The sequence below is a fragment of the Pelmatolapia mariae genome, linkage group LG10_11 (assembly GCF_036321145.2).
Source record: "Pelmatolapia mariae isolate MD_Pm_ZW linkage group LG10_11, Pm_UMD_F_2, whole genome shotgun sequence".
Taxonomy (NCBI): domain Eukaryota; kingdom Metazoa; phylum Chordata; class Actinopteri; order Cichliformes; family Cichlidae; genus Pelmatolapia; species Pelmatolapia mariae.
The window spans coordinates 42,183,446-42,205,976 of record NC_086236.1 but is presented as its reverse complement, the minus strand read 5'-3'; the positions used below and the strand labels follow the sequence as shown (position 1 = coordinate 42,205,976).

Here is a 22,531-nt window from a genome sequence, read left to right as displayed (position 1 = left end):
AATGACTGTGACAGCAGTCCTGATTGATAGGAGGCGTGCATTGAAATGACTTATAACCCTGTATCTTTTGTATTAATATAATTTAATCCAGTCTGACTGGATATGGACAGCAAATGTATATGATGGTGCCTTTTAGGAATCTAAATATATCTTTGTTTTAATGACTCTTCATTTTAATGAACTATACTCATACACTAGTCCTGGATTGTAACTTTGAAACCCCTCGAAAGTGTTGTAATATATTGTAAACTCAATTCTTACAATTAACTTTATATTCCAGCCTTCTCACCATTTTGGTGCTACTGTCCGGCCCTCAGTATGAGGTAACACTAAAAGGAGAAGTAACCCCTGAGGACTCTGGAAAGCATGCACTCCCCTCTGCAGCTGTGTGCGGCCCTGGTCTGACCAATAACGTCCCACCAATCCTCTCTAATAAGCAGTTTGTAGCCTGGGGAGGAGTCACCCTGGGACGTGCCGTGTAAGCAATTTTTTTTTTTTCTTCAGTTTTTCATTAATTTCACTGCTACACACTTGCAGAAAAAGAAAACATGTTATAGGTATCAATTATTCATTGGAAAGTAATCAATAAAAATCTCAAGGCCCAGTGGTCCATCTTATTCTATTAAGACTTGTATAATGTTATTCATGAGAAGGGACAGTGGGCATCTACCGGGAGTGTTATTCCTCAGAAGCTATTTCAACATAATGCACAATTTATTTATACTCACTGAAGGGCAGCATAGAAGAGACAGCAGTAAGAAGGCTAAATCCCCCTCAATAAGTATTAAAGTTTTAGCTAGATCCAGCTACTCGTACATGAAGTAGGAAAATGATTGTCAGTTTTCAAAGTCTGTCAAAGGTCCAGTTAGACGGAGAGCACTGTGTACACTGACTGTTGTCACGTAACCAAGAGCGCTTGATTTTTAGCCAACAGAAGCTGGTCCTTAGGAACAACTCGACTGACGCCACACAGCAGCTGCGCCTGCTTATTCGAGGCCAAGACCAAGATTGTTTTCAGGTGCACATCATCTCTATTCTTGTTGTGTGTTGTTGTGAGTAGCACATACTGTTTGTTTGGTTGTTGTTGTTTTTTTTTCTTTTCCTGATGTAATGGTTGGAACTGTGTGTCTTCTTTTTTCTTTTTTTACTACTTTTCTTGTGTATTGGGGATCTGGCACAGTGGAATCTACACTGATCAGGAATAACATTCTGACCACTGACTGCAGTGAATAACACTGATTATCTTTTCATCATGGCACCTGTTAGTGGGTGCGATATATTAGGGAGGAAGTGAACATTTTGTCCTCAAAGTTGATGTATTAGAAACTGGAAAAATGGGCAAGTGTAACAATTTGAGTGAGTTGGGGTGTCTTGTTGGGTCTGCAATGGTCAGTATGTATCCGAAGTGGTCCAAGGAAGGAATGGTGGCGATCCAGTGACAGGGCCGTGCATAGCTGAGGCTCATTGAGGCACATGGAGAGCAAAGGCTGGCCCACGTGGTCAAGTTCAAGCTGGTTCTGATTGAAAGTTGTCAGAATACAGAGTTCATCACTGTTTGTTGCGTATAGGGCTGCATAGCCACAGACCACATGCACCTTTTCATGGAAACTGTACGCCCTGATGGCTGTGGCCTCTTTCAACAGGATAGTGCGCCCTGCCACAAAGCAAAAATGATTCAGGAATGGTTTGAGGAGTGCAAGAACGAGTTGACTTGGCCTCCAAATTCCCTAGATCCTAATCCAGTCAAGCATCTGTGAGATGTGCTGAACAAACAAGTGTGATTCTTGGAGGCCCAGCCTCAGATCCTTTGAGTCCACTTTACAGGACTTAAATCTGTTCCTAACATCTTGGTGCAGATACTACATCACAACTTTAGGGGTCTGTTGGAGTCGATATGGGACCAACATAATATTGGGCAGATGGTCGTAATGTTATGACTGATGGGTGTAGTTAACATTTGTTGAATTTCCTTAATTTGGTCTTCCATTTCTTCTTCAGCTCCAGAGTTTGTTCAGTCTCGAAGAACGTCTAACCCGACATGGAGAGCTGTCCATCCGTCCCAGAGAGGATGTGACCGTCCACCTTCTTTTTGCTCCCACCCGAGTGGCCTGCATGTTGGCCAAGCTGGAGATCAAACAATCTGGAGTTCGACCTTCACAGCCCGGAGTCAAATTCACTGTGAGGATGTGACCATTAAAACCATTCCTTTCTCTGAAATCATCAAACACATTATAGTTTCTCCTATCACAGTTTTACTCCTCTTTTGTCACGCTCTTTTCACTTTCTGCATCTGTGATTAATTTCATTCCCGTGTCTCTGATCCTTAGATTCCACTGTCGGGTTATGGCGGCACCAGCAACATCATTCTAGAAGACCAGAGGAAACGTGCAGATGGCTACGTGGCAACACTGACCGACATCGCTGTTGGCCGCGTGAGCAAAGTGTGTCTGTGCGTGAGGAACACAGGCTCCAGAGCTGCTTTCATCAAAGCTGTGGCCTTCTCTGACGTGCAAACACGATCACTTATGGAGCCCTCAGTCATCAGCCTCGCGCCTTCACAGTTTGTACTGAAGGAAAGAACCCAAGAGGTAAGAGTTTTTGTTTTTGTGTTGATTTTTCTCTGTGTATACTTGAACTTGTTATCAATCTGAATTTTCAGGTGATCACTGTGCTAATGAAGTCCACCCAAAGAGAGCAGAACCTTTGTCAGTTAGCCAGTGCACTGCTGGCTACAATCTATCTATTCTGTGGAGATGAGGTCTCCAGACAGCAGTACAGGAGGTGAGACCTTCCAGCATTTAGTTTTCTAGTTGGACTGTTGAAGTGTTAATGGTAATAGTTCACAGGATTCGAATTGATAGTGATTTAATTAAATCTAAACGATCATTAGGAGAAGTTAAAGCTCTGTTGTAGTAAAGATGGCTTCAAATAATATGGATCTCTGTGGAAGGAAGGGATTTTATCTGTGTCACTTTACATCAGCATTAAAATGACCTTCTGTTCTGTTCGGTAATGGCCAGAGCAGTACTTAAATAGATTAACTTTATCACTGTATGAGTTTTGTATTAGGTTCAGAAAAAAATTATATGGCCCTGTAAACTGATTTTACAAATGCTGCAATAAGAGCATTGAAGAGGAACTGAAATTGTTGCATCAGTAATTCCTTAAAGTTTTTATTTTCTACCGTAAAGTCCAAAGGGGGCCAATTAAAGTTATTTTTTTAAGTGTCCATCTTTCTTTCTTCTTGTCTTCTATCCTTGCAGTAATGACGACGCTTGTGCACAAACAAAGCCGTAAATCGTTTCTGAATCATTAAAATGTTTACAGAGCCTTTTCCAGATGCTTTTGGCAGGACTTTTTCAGTCCTGTGCATCTTTTTTTATTTTTTTTTCTTTCAGGTTGCTTCAGAGCAAGCCAGAAGTTGCACGGAAGGCCCTGTCTGACAACAGTCTGCTGAAAAACATCGATTTTAATGAGAAGTTCTTGGGAGAAGAAAATGTTGCAGAGGGTAAGATACCATGATGGGGAGGGGAATTCCCTTCTGATCTCAAGGTTAAAGCAGTTGAAAACTTTCCATAGATGATGGTAATAACCTGCACATTTCATGTTCCATTTTACTGCGTTGTTAACCTAGAACAATTTAACTTAAGTGTCTCACATAGAAATAAACAGCCTTTTCCCTTTTTATTTAAAAAACAAAAACTACTAGTTTGGACGTAGTAGAATATCTACATATTGACATTAAGAAAAATTGTGCACAAAACAACATCCTTGTTACCCCTCAGCTTTTAAAAGACTGAGGGATGTTGGGCAGGTGGCATGGACACCCAAGTTTGTGAATGCGATAACTGGAACGAGCTTCAAATAATACCATAAGTGTCTCTACTAGGAGGCTGAAGAGTACCACTGGTGTTTTTTCTTTTTTAGCAGTGATGAGAACGTGGTATTAAAAGGTAACAACTTAATCCCAGATATGCTTTGGAAATGTCAGATTTTGTTCTGAAGGTTTGGGACAAGTTGAACAAAGACTGTTTAGCAGAAATCACTCAGCTGAGGACAAAGTTGCATGGCTGAATAAAGCCTAAGAGAACATGAACATAAAATTTAGGGCAGCAGAGATTCATATTTTGATTCTGAACATGTTTACATCTGATTCACTGCTTAAAATGTGACGAATGATTTCCCTCCCGTGTAGCCTGTGACCTGCCCCAGCGGCCCAATGAAGCCCACATCTTCTACGGCAACATGAGTAAGGTGGTGGTGTCGTTGCTTGGAAGTACTAAGAATACAGACTTTGAGGAGAGCGAGCATGCTCTGCTGCTACCGTCTGCAAAGTCCAGCTCAGAGACAGACAGGTAACCTGCTGGAATATACACGGGTCTGTTCCATCTTAATAGCAGTGCGATCACCAATATGGGGATCCACGTACATGTTAGAAAACACAAAACCGTTGCTCAACTTACAGCATACTCATTTTATTGGGTTTTAGATTAGTAAACACATTCAAAATTATGATGCAACATTATCAATTGTCTTTGTGTATTCCTGCTCTTTGATAACTCTGCATTGATAAGAATGCACAGTTTAATGGTCTTGTGTGATTCCCAGTGGGTCTTCAAATGGCAATGTGTCTCTGGATGTGCTGCCAGTGAAAGGTCCCCAGGGTCCAGCACTGAGAGTGGCAGAGCCTTCCTTAAAGGTACTGTAAGCCCTTCTTAATCAACTTTAATGGTTTCTTTCAATGACTATTGATTACTTTGGGGCTTTTTAAGCTGACTGAGATTTAGATCTTTGCTTCACTCTATTTCATGTGAAAAATGTATCATTTTTGAATGTAGATTATCTTCTTTTTACCCTCTTCAGGCTTCAGAGCAATTACACAAACAGTCTGAGTCCTGGACTATTCACCCAGAACAGCTCGTCCTTGCAGCTCCCACCATCAGTGAGTTGAATACAGATTTCAAGAGTACTAAGCAAGCTTGGTTGTTAGTTTCGCTGGAGCAACCAGTGAATTTTTGTTGTTGTTGTTTTTAGATGGTGCATCCACCACCAGTCAAGTTCAGATCCGAAACAATACTTCGAGAGAGCTGAGCTTTGATTTGTCCTGGCCTGCCCACTGCCTCACGATCACCCCACAGCATGGAGTTATCGAGCCACAGTAAGAATACCCTTGAGTCAAGAGTTTTGGGTTACAAATTCTCTGTATTCTCTTTTTTTTCTGCATTTCTCACACTTGATGTGATTACATCACGTTACGCATCAACTGAATATTTGGAACACTTTAGCATGAGGTCCAGTGGATTTTTTCACAGATATAATATGAGGTGTAATCAAAATATTCCACAAATCAGCCTTTAAAAAAACAAAAACAAAAAAACTGTACCTGGTTTAAAATTTGTCGATCTTTTTCTACAAGATCATCTTCCCAACCATGTCTGGCTTCATTCACTCCTGTTCTGAAGCATTTCTCTCTGTGTGACATAAGGTTGGTGTGTAGAGTAAAAAGGCAATATTGACTACTCTTTGAAACCATCCTGAATGATCATGGGAGCTGCTTCTCAGGATATGACCTTCAGCATTTTCTGTTAGCATGCACCTTGATTTCATCCCTCAGGGCGGACGGTCTCTGCAGAACTGTGGCTTGTGTCATCCTGTTTCACTATAGAGCACATTGAAAATGCTGGAGTTTTTTCCTGGAAAAAAACAAACAAAAAAACATGCACACCTCCTGCACTATCACTAGATTTTCCTCCTTGCAACCGAAAATCAAGCTGAAGGATTACTGTGTTCATACACTGGAAGAAATTGTTTTTTTATTTTTTTTATTTTTAAAGGGAGATGGGCCAGATTTGAATGCGGTAACCCTTTTACATGTCTGATTCCATAACTTTTGCCATTACAGTGGCTCTAGGACAACAGACAAGCGAATCCTAATTTAATGTGTGCATAAATCTGCTGAATGTTATGTTTGCGTCTAATTTTGTCATTATCATAAACCAAGGTGCCACCTGCAGATCTTGATCAGCCCCAACCCGTCATTGGCAACTAAATCTTCCCTGCTTCCCTGGAGTGGACAGATTTATGTCCAGTGTGATGGTCAACAGAAGGTATGGGATATTAGCAACTTTTTTTTTTTTTCCAAACAACACTGACTCAGACTGTGAGAAACTGACATGAGCTAAATCTGAGCTGGTTTCAGTTTATTAAGGTTCAGATCCGTCGAGACCTTGCTCTGGATGTGTCTACAGCCCCAGCAGATACAAGTTTGTCAGCCCTGCCTCCTCAGGCTGCTACCCCCTTGTTGCCTGTGGGCAGGCTCACCACGAGGCCATCGCTTACCCCACAGATGCCTCAGGCCATGGTAGAGATCAACAACAAGACCATAGTCTTCCCCACCACACCCTCAGGGGAGACATCAGGTAGGAACATGGCTTACCGCTGGAAGTAACTTGCTCTGACGAACATTAAAGCTCTACATTGTGCTCGTGTCTGAACAGTTTTACAACAATTATCTTTCAGTTTAAACATGAAATACTTTCCAGGCTGTCAGTTTTTAGTCATGGTCTGTAGGTAGCACGTGATGCATCTATTCCTGTGGGAGACTGAACGTCTCTGTGTTGCTCCTGTACTTCAGAGGCCCAGCTGGAGGTGCAGAATGGGAACGTGGAAGTGAGGTGGTACCTGTCATCATTTGCTCCTCCATATGTCAAGGTGCTTTTTTTTCTCCTCCCTTCATTATCTCTTTCTTCTATTAGCTGTTTTCTCCTGCTCCTCTTGAATATCTCTCTTGGGAGATCTCTGCTTTTACGGCTTTGTAGTTTATTTTGAAGTTACTTTTGTATGTGAGTGTTGCGAGATCCGTTTTGTTTCATGAACTACCTTAGTAATTACTTTGTACTTGTTCGCACCCTTGATGTTGTTCTAATACATAAATGTTATTGGCTGCTTTGATCCAAGCTTATGCTGTTACAAACTGTGGTCCTTTCTCGCTCTCTCTCTCTCTCTCTTCAGGGGGTTGACAACAGCGGAGACGTTTACCGGGCCACCTACACGGCTTTCAGATGCTCCAGGGTTTCTGGAACCCTGGGAGCCCATGAGAAGATGCAGGTAGGTACTCGCAGTAGACTTGCCAGTAATATTTAAAGTAGGTCATTATAAAGGGACAAAGATTTCCAGCAAATGCTTTTCACAGGGAGAAGGATCCTTTTTAATTAAAAAAAAAAAATCTAATGGCCAATCATAAAACCTATAAAATCTAGTTTTATTGTTTTTACATTTTTAAATTGGTGTTCTATTAAAACTTTCATTAATTTTATTGTTCCTTTCACCAAATACAGTTTTCATGTGCAATTAGTTTTACTGTTAACATTGGAATTCTCTTTTTAGTCAAGTGATGCACTCAAAATGATGTTTCTATGTTACTCTGTTATGTATCACATCTGTGAGTTTTAAATGTTTGGTCAAATCAAACACTGAAGGAGACATTTAAGAAGTTTATACTTTCCATCTAGAAGCATAACTCTGTAGTAAGATGTTTTTATGAGGTTAAATAAAATCCAGGTGCGTCCTACAATGTTTTTTGTTATCTTTTTAGGTGCCCATCACTTTTCTGCCCAGGGACAGAGGGGACTATGCCCAGTTCTGGGACTTGGAGTGCCACCCTGTGTCTGAGCCCCAGCAGAAAACCCGAATCCGCCTCCAGCTCTGTGGCACCGTGAGGACTTTTTTTTTCCCCCCTTCCCCTTAAACCAGGAAGTAGACTCCTCAAAATATAGAATCTATTCTCTGAAAGTGTTTTTCCCAGCTTATTTTTCAGTCATTCAGAAAAAACCCCACAGAAACCACACACAGAAGGGCCTCTCCCAGGACCCTCTTCCTGTGTAGCAACACTAATCATGCAGGTTTTCAACACCATAATGAGGGAAAATAAAAGTTGTTCTTCTGTAGTACATAAGAGGCACTGGAATCCTGGTACACCTTCAGCTTTCTTAAAAGAAAATGGCATTAAAAACAAAACTGAGTTCAAGTTTGTTTTCACAAACTGTACTTTTAGACAAATTTTAATCTACTTTACTATAGATATTTGATATTCAGTCAAAAAAAATATGCTTTCACTACAGAGGCACATTGTGATGTTAACTTTCAGTTACTTTAAAATAAGCTGCACACATTAGCAGTACCTTGACTGTGGCTTTGTAGTGTAAGTGACAGAATTAACAAATGAGACAAGTGGGTTGTGGGATGGGAAGGAGAGCCACCCTGCTGAGAAGGGCCTGCGGGCTTCTTGTGTGTAACACTTTAAAGTGAAGTGTTATGACAGAATCAGTTAACTTAAGAGCATACATGCACAGCAAGTGGGATGTCAGAGAGATGGCTCCACATGAGTAGGTTAAGTGGCTGTGATGCTAGTGCTTTTGTTGTTGTTGCTTTGTCTTTTAGATGCGGTGTTTAAAGTGGAACGCCGAGTCTTTGAGTAGAGTTAAATACCAATCTGTGACTCTAGTTTGTAAAACTTTGGAAAAACAAAATGCAAAACATAACTCTCATATTTAGCTCTACAGCTAACTGTCTAAGTCAAAGTCTCTGCATATAATTTAGTAAGCCAGCACGTAGCTGTATGTCTCCCAGGGATGAATGGTGTTAGATTCAGGTGTTTTTGTTTTTGTATTTTTTTTAGCGAGCAGCAGTTTTTAAGTTGCACTGAAAGCTAACAGGCTGAATCTTAAATGTCTGTGTCTAAAGGGAACAAAATCTGGACCAGTGGGAGGACCACAGGAAGGAGACTGCTCTCTAGTGAAGACAGAGGCCACAGTCAAGACCAAGAAGAGACCCGAGTCCTCATCTAGCCAAATCAGGTAACTCCACCTAAATCTAATCATGGTGGAGATCCCGTTCAGAAAAAACACAAGAATATTGTTTTATGTAGCACATGTGGGTTTATTTAGTAAATTTAGGTTAGCTATAGTGATGGGAGGAAATCAAGAAGATTGAGATGTCAAAACATCACCATGTAAGGTGATTTTATGAAATGACTGCGCTAGAATTTAATTGTAACAGTTATCCCTGTACTTTTCTAGAGTAGTTCTGCATGATTATCTATCCTGTATTCAGCCTTTATACAGCTTCTCAGTACATGGAGTGATTTTGATCTCCTGTCCCTTCAGGCCAACTGATTGGCTGCTACTCACAAACAGAAGGTTTGAATTGCAGGTGGTTGGGGTTTCTGTGGTCATAGCCAGACTAAACTTGTGCATTTTTAAATTGAGTATCCCCTACTCTGACAGCATATTTGACAGAAAAAAAAATTTATAGGACCCCTTTCAACCTAAATTTATACCCTAGTTATGTTGTTTTTAAACACTGAGTCACTGTGAATTCCTGGTTGTTTCATGATGGTTACGCCCCCCGTTTAAAGTGGCACATTTTGTAATCCTCAGCCAGGAGGAGGTCGTGCGGAGGGGTGTGTATTCACCACAGGACCTGTACATCTTCCCTGCCACACGGGTGGGTGAGTCCAGCTCTCTAAAGGTCAACGTCCGCAACAACTCGTCCGACACGCATGAGGTGGGGCATAATTTATTCTCATGAAGGTGTAAGGTTTTTTTTTCTTGCCTACTGCAGCAGAAACTGAAGTTCACTTACATGCAAATGCAGTAAGATCATGTCAGAAAAGTGAAGTTGTCACAGGGTTAACACAAGCAAGGAAGTAAGATGAGAGATTGTTTTAAAAGAAGTTATTCTTTAAGTTTGAGTTGCCTCTGGAGATGACATAATGTGTTAAGGAAGCAGAAGTAGAGATACCTTGACTATATTTGTGATTCTCTGTACCACTAAAAGAACTTGCATGCCTGAGTTGATGTAATTATACTGATTGAAAAATACAGTAACACCCCTAACACTTGTCACTGTGCTTTGCATGGATTTGATATGTGATGTGTGGCTTCTCTAATTGACTTGCAGCTGAAATTTGTAAACCCTAGCGAGCCCTTCTACATCAAGCATTCCAGATATTCTCTGAGGTGAGTCTGATGTTTATTACAACAAACACAAACCTTTTGATTGCTACTTTTAGACTTGGTTTAGGCTTATTTGGAGCTCTTGAAGTTTTTCTGTTATTGTTATCATACAACTGAGTAGTTGGTTAGATCATGTTTAATCAAAAAGATGTTCTGTGGTCTAACTTGGAGACTGCATAATGTCATTTTCCCATTGTGAATGCTCACTGTGGGAGGTCCTGTGAGAAGCTGGGACCGGGAGGATGATCTAACTATCTAGAGTATATACTTGGGGCCTGAGTACGAGTGATGTTTTTGCCTGACAAAGGCGTTTGGAGGGGCGGCCTGGTCACAGGTACCAGTTGTGTTGTGCTGTGCTGTGCTGGTGAGGAACAGTGTTCATAATGTGCACATTATTTGTTGTTTTGTAGTGGCTAAAATGATGCCTAGTATGGAAATGAATTACTTATTGAAATGTATTTGCTTCACCAACAAAATTAAAGTACTGTGACACATTCCATAGTGAAGCATGACAGTTATGTGAAACAGTGTCACAACCTGAACCTCCCCCAGCTTTGCGATAGGTGTGCTGTGAGCACTGCTGTGTGTGGATTTGTGATTGTGGTGTTCCCAGCATGTTGTGGATCTCATTACGATGACCACAGGTTTAAAGAAATGCTTCTCCAGTTTCCCTTGTATAGGTCTTAGTATAAGCATTTAGTTCTGAAATACCTCTGTATCTAAAGCTGACCAAAAGCCAACTTGAATATATAACCAGTATAGTTGAAGTAGTTCTCTAACCTCATCTAAAATTTAAACTGGACCTTAAATTGCTGTAGTTAATCCCTGCATTCATTTTCTGCTAGTTATGAATGGATTGTTAGTGCTAGTCATTGATATATGGCTGCATCATGTGATTGTTTTCCCCATTGATTCATTATTTGTTCTGTACAACATTAGAAAACAGTAATTAATCCACAAATAAAATACTTTTTAAAACTTTGTTTTAGAATGGCTAAAAGATGCATTAATAGTAGACGGACTAGTCATTTCAGGTTCAAGTGTTCCATAACAGTGCAGTGTGGTTGTGACTGATATCTATTATACTTTAAACAATATGAAACGGTGACAGTGTAGGATTTTATTTATTTTTAGATGAGTGCAGTGCATATTTGAATGCATTTTGAATCTATATTTGTGCTTCTTCACATTATGTATACACACACACATTTCAAATTGTTACAGCTGTTCAGTAACCGTCTTTGTTCTTCCTCGCCCTTTAGATCCCAGCACTATCTGAAGCTACCCGTCCAGTTCAAGCCCAGTACCGCAGGCGGACACAGCGGCTTGCTGCTCATCCAGTCAGAAACAAGCGGAAGTCTTGTTATTCAGCTGACTGGTGAGGCATTGCCTTGAATCCACCGTTTTTAACCATCCCACGCCACCTCGTCGTGCTGCCTGGCTTTGGGTGGTGCTCCTCTCTGTTCTCTTCACTGTGGGAGAGATGTGAGTGACAGAATAAAAGGCATAAGGGCTAAGGATCAAATAATGTCAGCCTCTGGATTTAAATCCTTCCTTGTCGTCATGTTTGGAGATGCACGCTATAGCTGATTGAGGGGGACTGACTGAGACTCCTGCCAACACAGCCCCAGCTGCCTGTGGATAAGGCACAGGTGTCCTCAGCTGGCCGATGAAAAATGATTGCACCTGTTTGTGCCTGAAGCTGAGTAGTTTGAATCTGTCCAGCTCACAATTAGTCTGCACGGTCCCGGCGTTCCAGAGAGCTAATAAATTTTGTCACTTGACTCTGGATCTGGTGTTTCGCTTTCTCTCTGAGTCATGTCACAAAGTAGCATTGCTGTTGCCATGGTCTGTCGGACAGTAGCGGCACCAGCTGAGATACTTTGGAATTATTTGGAGCTGGGCATGCAGGAATGCCTTTGTTTGCTGTTTGGTAACATCACTGCAGGGATTTTGTTTTTGGAAAAGCCACATTTTTGCCTGTTTGTTGTGTTACATAGTGGACACATACCTTTTTGTCTCAGAACTCTGTGGAGTCATCTCTGCCATTACCTCCTAACTGAAACAAGGACCCGAATAGATTTAAAGCTTCAGTTTTCCTGGAGTACATTTTAAAACTGCTATTCTAGCTCTGTCTGCATCTCACAACATTTTCCTAATCTTCTGTACTCGTGTTTGTTTCTATGGAGATGGCTCTTCATCTTGCAGGGCCCACCTGCGCAGTAGCCTTTGTCAGCACCATGTGTTGACTTCCCCACAACCTCCAAGGCTCATTCCAAACAGCCCAGATGTACTTAATTTAGTCATGTTCAGGGCAGCTCACAGCAACATTAGGATGGTTAATGATTGTTATTACATGCTAAAAGAGTTTCCTCTGGTGGGGTTTTCATTCGGCAGCTTGCCAGGTCTGTTCAGTATGGTTGCCATGGCAAAACTGGTGTTAATCACTGTTCCAGTCACAGAAAATTAGCTCCCTCTTTTGGCTCTGGGGCAAATGGCCAAAATTGCTCGGGGGGTTTTGGATTTGCTTCCATAATCAGTTTTGATATTGAAGGGGATGGAAATGGGGAAACTTTATCAAGGAGGTGTTGTAAACCTGCTAGTGCCACACATTGTGACAATACGTTGAAGAACACTATTCTTTTGTACAGTTTTTCCTACTTGTGTAGCGGGTTTTAACATGAAGGCAGTATACTGTTAAACATCCCAACATGTTTTGATTTACAATTTGCACATGCTTTGAATAGCAATTATGTAATATATTGTATGTAATATATGTTTAAATAAAGTTTTGTGACAATTGAAGGTGCAGTGTCTTTTGTTTTTTTTTCCTTTAGCCCACATTGCTGTCAGAGAGTATCAAAGTGGACAAATATGATTTATGAAATATATTCTTGAACACTAGCTTTATATTCATGTTCACTTTTTTTTGTTTGTTTGTTTGTCCATTCAATAAGACTTTCTGTACAATAAGGCTTTCACTTAATGCTACAACTTGTTAAAGAATCTAACAAAAGCCCAGTTATTTTATAAGAAGGCGATGTGTTTTCAGAAATCCAAGTTCTGTTAATTGGTTTGGATAAATGACATAGCTAGCCTCCACATGATGGAAGCACTACTCTGTATAAATAACTTCAGATTGGCTGCCATGTAATGAGCTTTCGTAAGTGGATTTCTGGGCATCATGTTCGTTAACAATAACAAGTGAACAGTGAAAATGTTTCTTACTCTAAAGTCATGGGTTAGTTGTTTGGTTAGCTTTATTTAAATCCCAGATTTGACTTTTAATCAGATTTATTTTAGCAGATTTCTTCAAGCAAACTTCCTGAAATTAAAGTCTGACTTAGCTGGAATAAAAATGGTAACAAGCCATTAAATCCTTAAAAATTCAAATGAGAATAAAGGAAAGCTGAAAAACAGAGTACATTCTTGTATTCGGTTTGATCAGTCATGCTGGATTTAACATTGTATCAGCTCCTTTTTAAGCACTGCATGGTCTAGCTCTTTTAAATTCTGCACCAAGACCCAACTGATCTGACAGTGAAATGTTCCACACGCAGGGAGATGCTCTCTAAAAAGCATACTTCTGTAGTTAGGCCTTACTATATGTGTTTTATAAATGCCACGTGTAATAATAATAATACTGGAATATTTTTTTGTCCACCTTGTAACCTTGGGTTTGAAAGGGTACTTTAAGGGGAAAATAGCTACAATCCTACCTTGTGTATTAAAGTGCAGCTGAATGCCTGAGAAGATTTCACATCACTGTGAAATGTCCCTGAGTGAAGCGGTGAACTGGGAATGTTGCTGCAAATCTGCTCCTGACCCGTGTGACCTCTGGAACAGCGAGTTATCAAACTTTTACTACTTTGCCTGTTAAATGCCGTGTGCCCGGCAGGTGTCGCCAAAGCGTTGTGTAGAGGCCGGCTGTCAGCAGCATGTACTGTACAGTAGGACAGCTGGGCTTTATTTTGCTTCCCAGACTGGAAACCACTGTAGTGCAGTTGGACTTGACGTCTAGCAACACAACATCAGACTTTAAACAAGCAGACCCGGTGGCTTTGCAAGTTAGCGGCTGCATTCACAGGTAGGAAGCCTGAGACCTTTTCTGAGTAATTTATATGTGGTTTTTTGGTAAATGCACAGTGTGTGATCGTAGGCGGCTGCAGGAATGTTCTGGTTATGCTAGCTGATGTGGCTAAAAACGCAAGCGAGGCTGTGCCGGCGTGAGGGGCGGCTGACTTTGAGCCAGACTGTTTAAGTTGCTGGTTAGAGTTGGAGCCGCTTTTCCAAGCTGCGCCAGACAGCACAGCTAGGCTAAGTTAGCAGCGAGCAGGCTAGCTCTGGCAGCCGTCCATCCTGCCGGGGCCACAGCAGCAGTCCGCTATGTCTCTGTCCCTGCGGGGCATCGCCGCCTCTCCCACTGACCGTGACCTCCGCACTTGCTCTTATCATTTATCGCCCTGAATACACACACACACACACACTGAGAGGTGTGCTTTCCCCCCTGCCTGCATCCTGTGTCGTTAGCTGTCATGTTCTGTCTGATTTGATGAACAAGCTAGCCGGGAAGCTAGATTAGGAAGGTGATCCCCTGAGCTGTCACTCATATATCAGACCACAGGCTCTCCAACTTTTTCCCTATGCAAATGAGGCGCGCGGTGCACGTAAGCTGGTCCCACTCACGAGAAGCTCCATCAGGCAAGAGTTGCTCCACAGCTGTGCAACAGAGTAGGGTGATAAGGGAGCACAGAAACATCTTCTCCCCATCATTCCCAGTTTGAGACCGATACTTATTTAAGGAACCCCACGATTCATATAGTGCACCCTGCCTTCCTGGCTGAGGGTTTAAGAAGGTGATGATGAAGCTTAAACTAAAAGCACACGTCATACATGTGCTCCACAGTGTTCCCGAAGTGACCCATACTCTCTGCATGGTCATGTTTTATCTTAACCCAGGCTCTGCTAAACCTAAACCTCTGCTGCAGAGATTTGCAGAAATGGTCCAGTAGCATAAAAAAACAGTGTCTGCAACATCTTAGAAAGCCATGGATCCAAATTTCAACCGAATACAGTCTTTAAACATGCTGATCTATATGTGATGCTGTGCAGGAGCAGAGCACTGCTCTGTGCCTTTACTGTATTCCAGCCCACTGATCGGGTTTACATTAATTCTATTACAGAGCTCTGTTCTCTGGTGAGCTGCATTAAGGGCAGGGGTGTGTTTTTTTCCCTGTCTGGTAGAGTCTGGTAGAGAGAATTCAAGCACATGCAATTTTTTTTGTTCCTTGCCTGCATGGCTGATCGTACATAAAGCAGTCAGAGATGATTCAAATCAACCACAGCTCTCCTTGTCCTGAAGGTCTCAGTGCAAGACCTGTAGAAGAGCTTTGAAGCATTATTTAGTGCTGCTAAAACCCTGGTGGGGTTTTTCGGCTCTGCCCTCTCCCTCTCTGCTTACCTGTCTGTGACCCCACCCTCCCCACTACGCACACTCTCAAGTTCCAGCTCCCTTCTGTTTCCCTCATGTACAAACCTTACAAAGTGCTGACACACACACACTCAACCCTGTGCTTACCTTCTTGGCATCCAAATTCCAAGAAGGAATTTGGATGCCGTGTCAGAGTCCTGGGCTGTGGCAGCAGTATGCAGCAGTGTGGAGTGGGTGCTCTCGTGTCTTTATCCATTTGTCGCAGCAGTGATGAAGCGAGGTGTTGATGTAAAGCTTGTTGAGCAGGGGTGCTGAACAATATCCCAGCTCTCATAGGGTGAGAGGCATGCACACAATATTGTTTAAACATTGGTTTTATTGGTTTGCTGTCTAAACGTCTCACAGCTGTGGCTGGATGCATGTTGGTACACTGGTTAGTACTGTCACCGGCACAGGAAGAATGGGGCCTTTCTGTAAAGAGTTTGCTTCTTCTCCATGTGCCTGTGTAGGTTCTCTTTGGGTAGTCCAGCCTATCCAATACTGTATCCCACATCTCGGGCAGTGTTAGTTGGAATAGGGTCTATTCCACTAGTCTCTCGAGGTCCTGTGCATGATGTGGGTGAGCGGTTTAGAAGACTGACAGATGCCTTGGTAAAGAGAGAGCTGAGCATGAAAGCTGTGTTTCACCAGTTGTGTGCTACTCTTACCTATGACAACAGTCTGTGGGGTAGTGACCAAAACAATAAGATCATGGATACAAGCAGCAGAAACGAGGTTCTGTCATAGAGTGCCTGTACTCAGTCTTAGAGAGAGGGGAAGAAGCCAGGACGACTGGATAAATATATCAGCCATCAGAGGTTTGCTAATTAGATTACCAGATTGTTATTTTTAGGTGACATTTTCTGTAATTTGGTTGTAGTTGTAGTTTTTTGTTGTAGTATTTTCCTGGCTTTGTGGTTTGAATGGGCCACTAGTGGCTGGTTGGAAGGTTTTACCATTCTGCCCAACTCTCATTGCTGTTCCCTGCATGGTTATGAAGTAACTTAAATAATTTTATATGTGAAGGATCAAAGTTGTTGGCAACACAATGTCATTCATTATAGTTTCCCAGTTTGTTCTGAGACTTTAGATGTTCAAATTTTCCATCGATGTACGCAACAGCGGCTCCTAAAACTGTGCAGTTTATGTTGCAAGTGACAAAAAGCAACTTGGAAAAATACATTTGTCTATTATTAGTCCCGTTTAATATGACCCATTTTAATGACATGTCTGTATAAATCTCATAAAAACTGTTTCTAAAGAGTTGATTTCATGGGCAGCTGAGGCTCTGGAGTCTCTGGTTTAATTGAGCTTTGTTTGAAAACCAAAGAACAGAGGACAAGCGTTCCCTCTTTTAAGGTCAGCTCTGTGCGCAGGCTCAACTCAAAGAGTCTATTAATATATAAGTGAATAAAAATCATCAAGTCATGCAATAATAACTAAGTGGGAAAGTTGAGGAGAAAGTCAGCAGGCAGACAGCGTGTATTATTAGCTACAGTAATGTGCGCGCGTCTACCAGGTCGAGCTGTGCGCAGCAGACACAAACTGTAGTGCTGCCTCTCAGAGCTAGACGTGTGTGTGTGTGTGTCCATCTGTCTCTTTGTATTTCTGTCTCTTTGTTCGTACTAGTCTGTGTATGACTGTAGCTGACCGTCAGTCCGTGTGTGTGTAGTGTTAAAGCAAGTGTGTGTGTGTCTGTGTGTGTGTTTCGCCCTTTGCCAATTAGCGGCTTCTCACCTCCTGAGGCGAGAGGCTGAGTGTGTGTTAGACAGAGGAGGGAGACTTGATGGGGCTTGTCTGCCGCTGACGGCTCAGCCTTAACCTGAACTCTAACACTCCTTCTCACTCTCACGCACACACTTGAGTCTGAGCTCTGATACACACACACACACACACACGCACATCCCCAGCCAGTTGTTGATAATGCAGCCTTGTCTGTCTCCGAGTCCATGTGACACGCCAAAATGTGACAGTATTGTGTTGGTGGAGCGAAAGGCGCGAGACGGGCAAAGACGAGTGCCAGCCTGCTTTGGAGCGTGTGTTTGTGTGTGTGTGTGTGTGTCTTTGTCTGGGTTGTGCTCATTCAACTGTGCGCCTTTGTACATACAAATGTCTGCAGCGAGTGTTGTGCGTGTGACTTTATCCAGTGGAAATAATGTAAATAGCACAAATCAGACGTTCAACCTTTTCCTTCTTTGTGGAACTGTTCTTTTAAAAGGAAAGAAAAGATTTTTCATGCTGCTGCAGAATTAATCAAGAAAAGTTCATTCTTTTTATGCTACAAGCTCATTTTTTTCCTTCAGTCTGATCGCCTCTACAACAACTTGAGAAGGATTTTGAAAAACAGCATGATACCAACGATTTTCTTTTAAAGTTATTTGGCATCTCCTTAAAAAAAAAAAGGAATCCATGCTCGAGATGTAGCATATCCTTTGAAATGGATCACAAACAAGATTTTCATATTCTCGCCAAAGAAAGGAAAACATTTTTAACAGCTCTATCCCAATTTCTGTATTTTTAAAGATATCCTCTTGGCCAGAACCGTACATCTCGCTGAGTTCTGACTGAATACATCCAAAAATGTTGTGCTAGTCAAACGGGAGATCAAAGTGCTGCGTGAAGCCGCCTGAGAAAAGCTGTGGTTTTATTTTTAACCCCAGTTGGCACACCGTGATAAGTTGATCAAAGAACTTATTTGCCAAAACATGGTATATTCTTCCGTGCTAGCCTGCAGAAATCACAGCATTAAGGTGCGTGAGCTGTGTGAAAGTTAATCTCAGCCATTCAGCGAACACAGAGCAGCCTTACAGAGATATTTCTGTTCGGCTTTGACACCACAGTCCTCCTCTTCATCTCCTTTGGAGATTTCATGGATTGTGTAAACAGTTTGCTAGATTTAAACATATGTGCATAGCCGGAGAGACGTTTTTTTCTTTTATAGAAACGAGTGAAAACTGGTCATCGAGACGGGGTGCACCACAGCTGCAAAAAACAGGAGCTTTTTTAAGCTTTGAGTTTAAAAAAATTTAATGTTTTTGAAATTTACTTGGGCAAAACAACACATCTAAAGTGTCACCTGAGTTTATAACTAATTATAAAACAGATTTCTTTGTACTTTGTAATCTTTTTTTTTATTTAACAGATCACTTAAATGCAAGTATAAAATCTGTAAAAAAAAAAAAAAAGCTGCATTAAATTTGTTTTTATCTGAATAAGTAACAATTTTAAAATTCAGATTAGACGATGCTTGTTAAATCCTGAAATAAATGCAAAAAAAAAAAAAAAAAATAGTGAACAACACCCAAACCAAGCAGGATAGAGCTGTCAACGTGGTCCAAAAATAATGTTTGGTTATGCATTTAAAAAAAAAAAAGCTGTGAAAAACATGGGGGGAAAAAGATGTTTTTCTCAAAATGTTTGTCTTAAGCATCGGGGAATTATATATTTAACACGTTCAAACCACAGCTGTTCAGTCGGCAGCCTGAAAGTAGAAAGAAAGAAGTTCTAACTGTGATGAAGAACCAAGCAAATGTGATTTACCACAGTTTACCTTCAGCGGCTCTGATATCTGTTCCCTAATTACAGTAGGCTAAACCATTCACCGCTCTCTCTTCACACCGGCAGCAGGGTGTGTGAAACCTGCAGCTACGCCAGGCAGCTGTTTCACCTTTGCCACACAGTATGCAGCATTGCAGGTGGGTAGCACACTGTTAACCCACTCACCGAGGGTTACTGGGTCTAACAAGTCCTCCAGTGGAAATCCAGCTCTGTTCTGTGCAACTCAGGAAACAATACACAATTGAGTTTTCAATAACTGAATTTAGAATATTAGTCCTAAACTGGAATATGTTGAATGCCTGTGTGATGCTGTCAGTTTAAGCAGCAGAGTCAGTCACACAGCTGATAAATGACTCGCCATCCCATCGCACATCTCGAGGGCTGCCAGGTGTCTTCGTGTTTGGCTGATGAGTAGACCTCTGCTCGGGGTGAAAGTGGGTGAAGCTATGTCTGGAATTCTGTCAGGTCACTGGACTTCCCTGTGTGATTAACAATGAACAAATTACACCTTTAGACGTGTAATTTGTTCCCCCCTAACGCGGCCGACGGAGCTAACAAAAAGGCGGCGAAGGTGTCAGTCAAACAGCGCCTGTACACGCCCACACACAGTCCTCAGAGGAAGTCTAATCAGCCAGAGTAAGTGGAATAAGCTGTGCAGGTGTACCGTGGATGGGAAAGCCTTTAAGAAGACCGTTATCAGGGCGAACATGAATGGAGTAGTTGGTAAAAGCATTTATATGTAATAGCACACTCACCTGTGCCAATCAGAATCAACCTGAAATAAAAAAGTGCAACTTGTGGCTTTATGTATTTCATCTTTAATAGCAGAGTAATTATAAGGTCAGCTCTGCAGCAGTGACAGCAGAGGTCAGTAAATATGCCGTGTTTCAGCCAAAGTCACGTCCCCTCCCCCGGATTTTTAATCGGTCGTGAACGGTACAGAAGGATGTGGTGTGTCTGTGGCTAAGCTAGATCAGCAGGCGCTCCCATTGGTCATTCCCCTCACCCAGTGACTTAAAAAGTAATAAATAAATCTTAAGAACAATAAAAAAGGATTTGAGTTGAATTTTAGTGAAGTGAAAGTGAGCACAACAGGTTATTTTAGCTACATAAGTTATATTTTTCAGTTTAAATTTTGTCCGGTGGTCATCATGTTTCTGTAAACTGCGTAGCGAAAAAAGTACTTTCCTCAACTATTTTATTGTATGGAGATAAAATATACGTTAATACACAAAATATTGTGTAACTGATGTTTGAAAACAAATGAAAACAGGCATTGATGTGCTGTGTTTTTGATAATCAGACATAATTTGACCGTTGTTGTTTTTTCCTACTGGTAAAATTCCAGCTCTGAACGAATCCTTCACTTTTCCAGACTCTGATTTGTTTCTCAGCGACACTTTACGTGCAGGTTATATTTGGATTATATCTAGGTGAGACCGATTCATCTCAGCTATATGTTTTATCTGTTCCGTGATAAATTAACTGGCCTGCGTGTGGCGCTACACTGTTTAATCTGATATGCAGTATCTCAGATTCCAGTAATTGGATTTTGACAAAAGACGGCTATATTATACATTCCATCTCGCTGTGGCACTTTTCAAATCACAAAAAGAGAAGGTGGCAGACTTGTTTAATATTTGGAGGCGCGCATAAGTTGGTGCCGTTGCTTTGCCATCACGAAAGCGCTTATTGTGAATAAACATGCTTTCCTCTCCACCTGGAGCCGTTCCCACCTCTCTTCATTTATCTTGCCTTTTGCTTCTTTGGGTGCCCAGATCTCTTCAGCCCCTCAAGCTTTAGAGGAGAGAAACTCCTCAGCATTTGGCTAATGGCTCCACAGTTCCCACACTGATTAGGAGCAGTCCAGAAGCGGCGGTATTAAGTCGATGATTAAGTAGTTAAGGAGCCCCAGAAACAACCAGAAAGTGCTGGAGACAGCGATTTGATATTGTTTTACTCTTTAAGTGTGTTTCACAGACTACGTTGAAACAGTTTTGCCAAACGGTGCGTTCACTTACTGCTAGAGTGCTTTTAATACAGTTCATCCTTGTTTGCATAGCTTCATTTAACCACAAAGCCTAAGTAGTGATTTAATAATTCAGTGAAGTCCCTGCATGCGAGAAAAGACCAGAGAATGACACACACACATACACGCGTTTCACATCGACGCTGGTACCCTGAAAACCTTCACTTCTGAGCTTCATTCCATTTTACTTAAATTAAAGATTTACACGCTCTTTTATGCAAAGCGTTCGGCAGCGCTGGCGACTATGAATCTAATTGAAAACGTGAAGAAAAAGAGTCGTTTCAACAATAACATCATAACAGTCAGCGGGGAAACGGACCAGCGTTGTCCTCGATTCATGAATAGTTTGAGATGTTTTTATGTGACAGCTGGAGATGTTTCCCAGCACATTGATGGTGAGATGCAGCGGGGTGTGTATTCTCCATTTAGTGTGTGTATTTGAGTGAGGTGGGCATACTCTTGCTGAGGAATGCTGTACTGAGTCCTGCTTAGTAGACTGACTACACGAACCACACGGTGCACACACTCCTGATTATGTCTTGGTGCTAAGAGTGTGCACAACTGGGTGTTATACAGCTACAGAGAGAATTCATGTCTTCAGTGTACTTGTGTGTCTGCTCTGTTTGTGTGTGTGTGTCCTTTAAACAGCATAGGTGCTCCTTCTCTCCTGGCTGAGACAGTCTGAGACGTCTTCAGCCTGCCTTTGTTTGAGCGCCGTGTTGTCGAGCAGACCTCTTGCTTAAGGCTGAGATGTTAGCAGGCTGTGGTCTTTGCATTATTGATGCAGACTGTGACTGGGTTCCTCGGGCCATAGGCTACAACTTAAAAAAATCACAAGGTGGAGTGAACTCCAGATGAACTCGCAGGGAAGTTAGCAGGAGAGCTCAGAGACAGTGAGGAAGGTGGAGGTGGCTCTCTGGCTTCGGTCTAAAACGGAGGTGTCTTAAGAGGGGGGGAGCAGAGAGACGACCTGATTCCGGTGACACGACAAGTTTACCGGTACATTTTAATGAGCCTGGGTCCCAGGGCGAGACTCAGATGATTAAATTTGGCTTATGGGCCGGAAAAGTTTAAGACAGCATGCCTTAGATAGGAGCTGCACTGTGGATACAAGGGCCACATAAAAAGCGTTTGGAACGCTGTAAAAGGAAATTAAACAGGCTACCTTGCTTCCTACTACCAACCTACTATGCTCATTTCCTGCTCTATTTTTTTAAATTCTTGGATTTCGCTCGAGTAGCTCATAATCATCATAAGAACTGTTGTCTAAAACTAGCTATCTTAGTCTTTTTCCCCTCACCTTTTTTAGCTATTTGTCTTTGATTGGCTACTCCTTGTAAACAAAACATTTGAATCATGCCTTAAATGACTTTATAAATAATTCAGGAGACAGACACCCTCTTTCTACACCTTGATAAAGCTTATAGTTGGAGCTGAATCAGGTGACCCTACTTTGCA

The 22,531-nt window shown here is 41.8% G+C and overlaps 2 protein-coding genes across 2 annotated transcripts in view; both read left to right on the top strand.

Moving 5' to 3' along the window:
• Positions 1–12,771, top strand: part of cep192 (centrosomal protein 192) — a 28,160-nt gene extending 15,389 nt beyond the window's left edge. Inside the window, exons 34-52 of the mRNA XM_063486136.1 lie at positions 281–478; positions 928–1,018; positions 1,999–2,178; positions 2,328–2,588; positions 2,660–2,781; positions 3,399–3,508; positions 4,196–4,355; positions 4,609–4,699; positions 4,864–4,942; positions 5,035–5,158; positions 6,002–6,107; positions 6,200–6,419; positions 6,635–6,711; positions 7,012–7,107; positions 7,595–7,714; positions 8,743–8,855; positions 9,438–9,564; positions 9,961–10,019; positions 11,279–12,771. Of these exons, the coding sequence (XP_063342206.1) occupies positions 281–478; positions 928–1,018; positions 1,999–2,178; positions 2,328–2,588; positions 2,660–2,781; positions 3,399–3,508; positions 4,196–4,355; positions 4,609–4,699; positions 4,864–4,942; positions 5,035–5,158; positions 6,002–6,107; positions 6,200–6,419; positions 6,635–6,711; positions 7,012–7,107; positions 7,595–7,714; positions 8,743–8,855; positions 9,438–9,564; positions 9,961–10,019; positions 11,279–11,411 (2,467 nt within the window). The 3' untranslated portion in view covers positions 11,412–12,771. The remainder of the gene's footprint in view (positions 1–280; positions 479–927; positions 1,019–1,998; positions 2,179–2,327; positions 2,589–2,659; positions 2,782–3,398; positions 3,509–4,195; positions 4,356–4,608; positions 4,700–4,863; positions 4,943–5,034; positions 5,159–6,001; positions 6,108–6,199; positions 6,420–6,634; positions 6,712–7,011; positions 7,108–7,594; positions 7,715–8,742; positions 8,856–9,437; positions 9,565–9,960; positions 10,020–11,278) is intronic.
• Positions 12,772–13,994: 1,223 nt separating this feature from the next.
• LOC134635771 (low-density lipoprotein receptor class A domain-containing protein 4-like) overlaps positions 13,995–22,531 on the top strand; it is a 247,974-nt gene continuing 239,437 nt past the window's right edge. The window contains exon 1 of the mRNA XM_063485308.1: positions 13,995–14,103. The gene's annotated coding sequence lies outside the window, so the exon portion shown is untranslated. The remainder of the gene's footprint in view (positions 14,104–22,531) is intronic.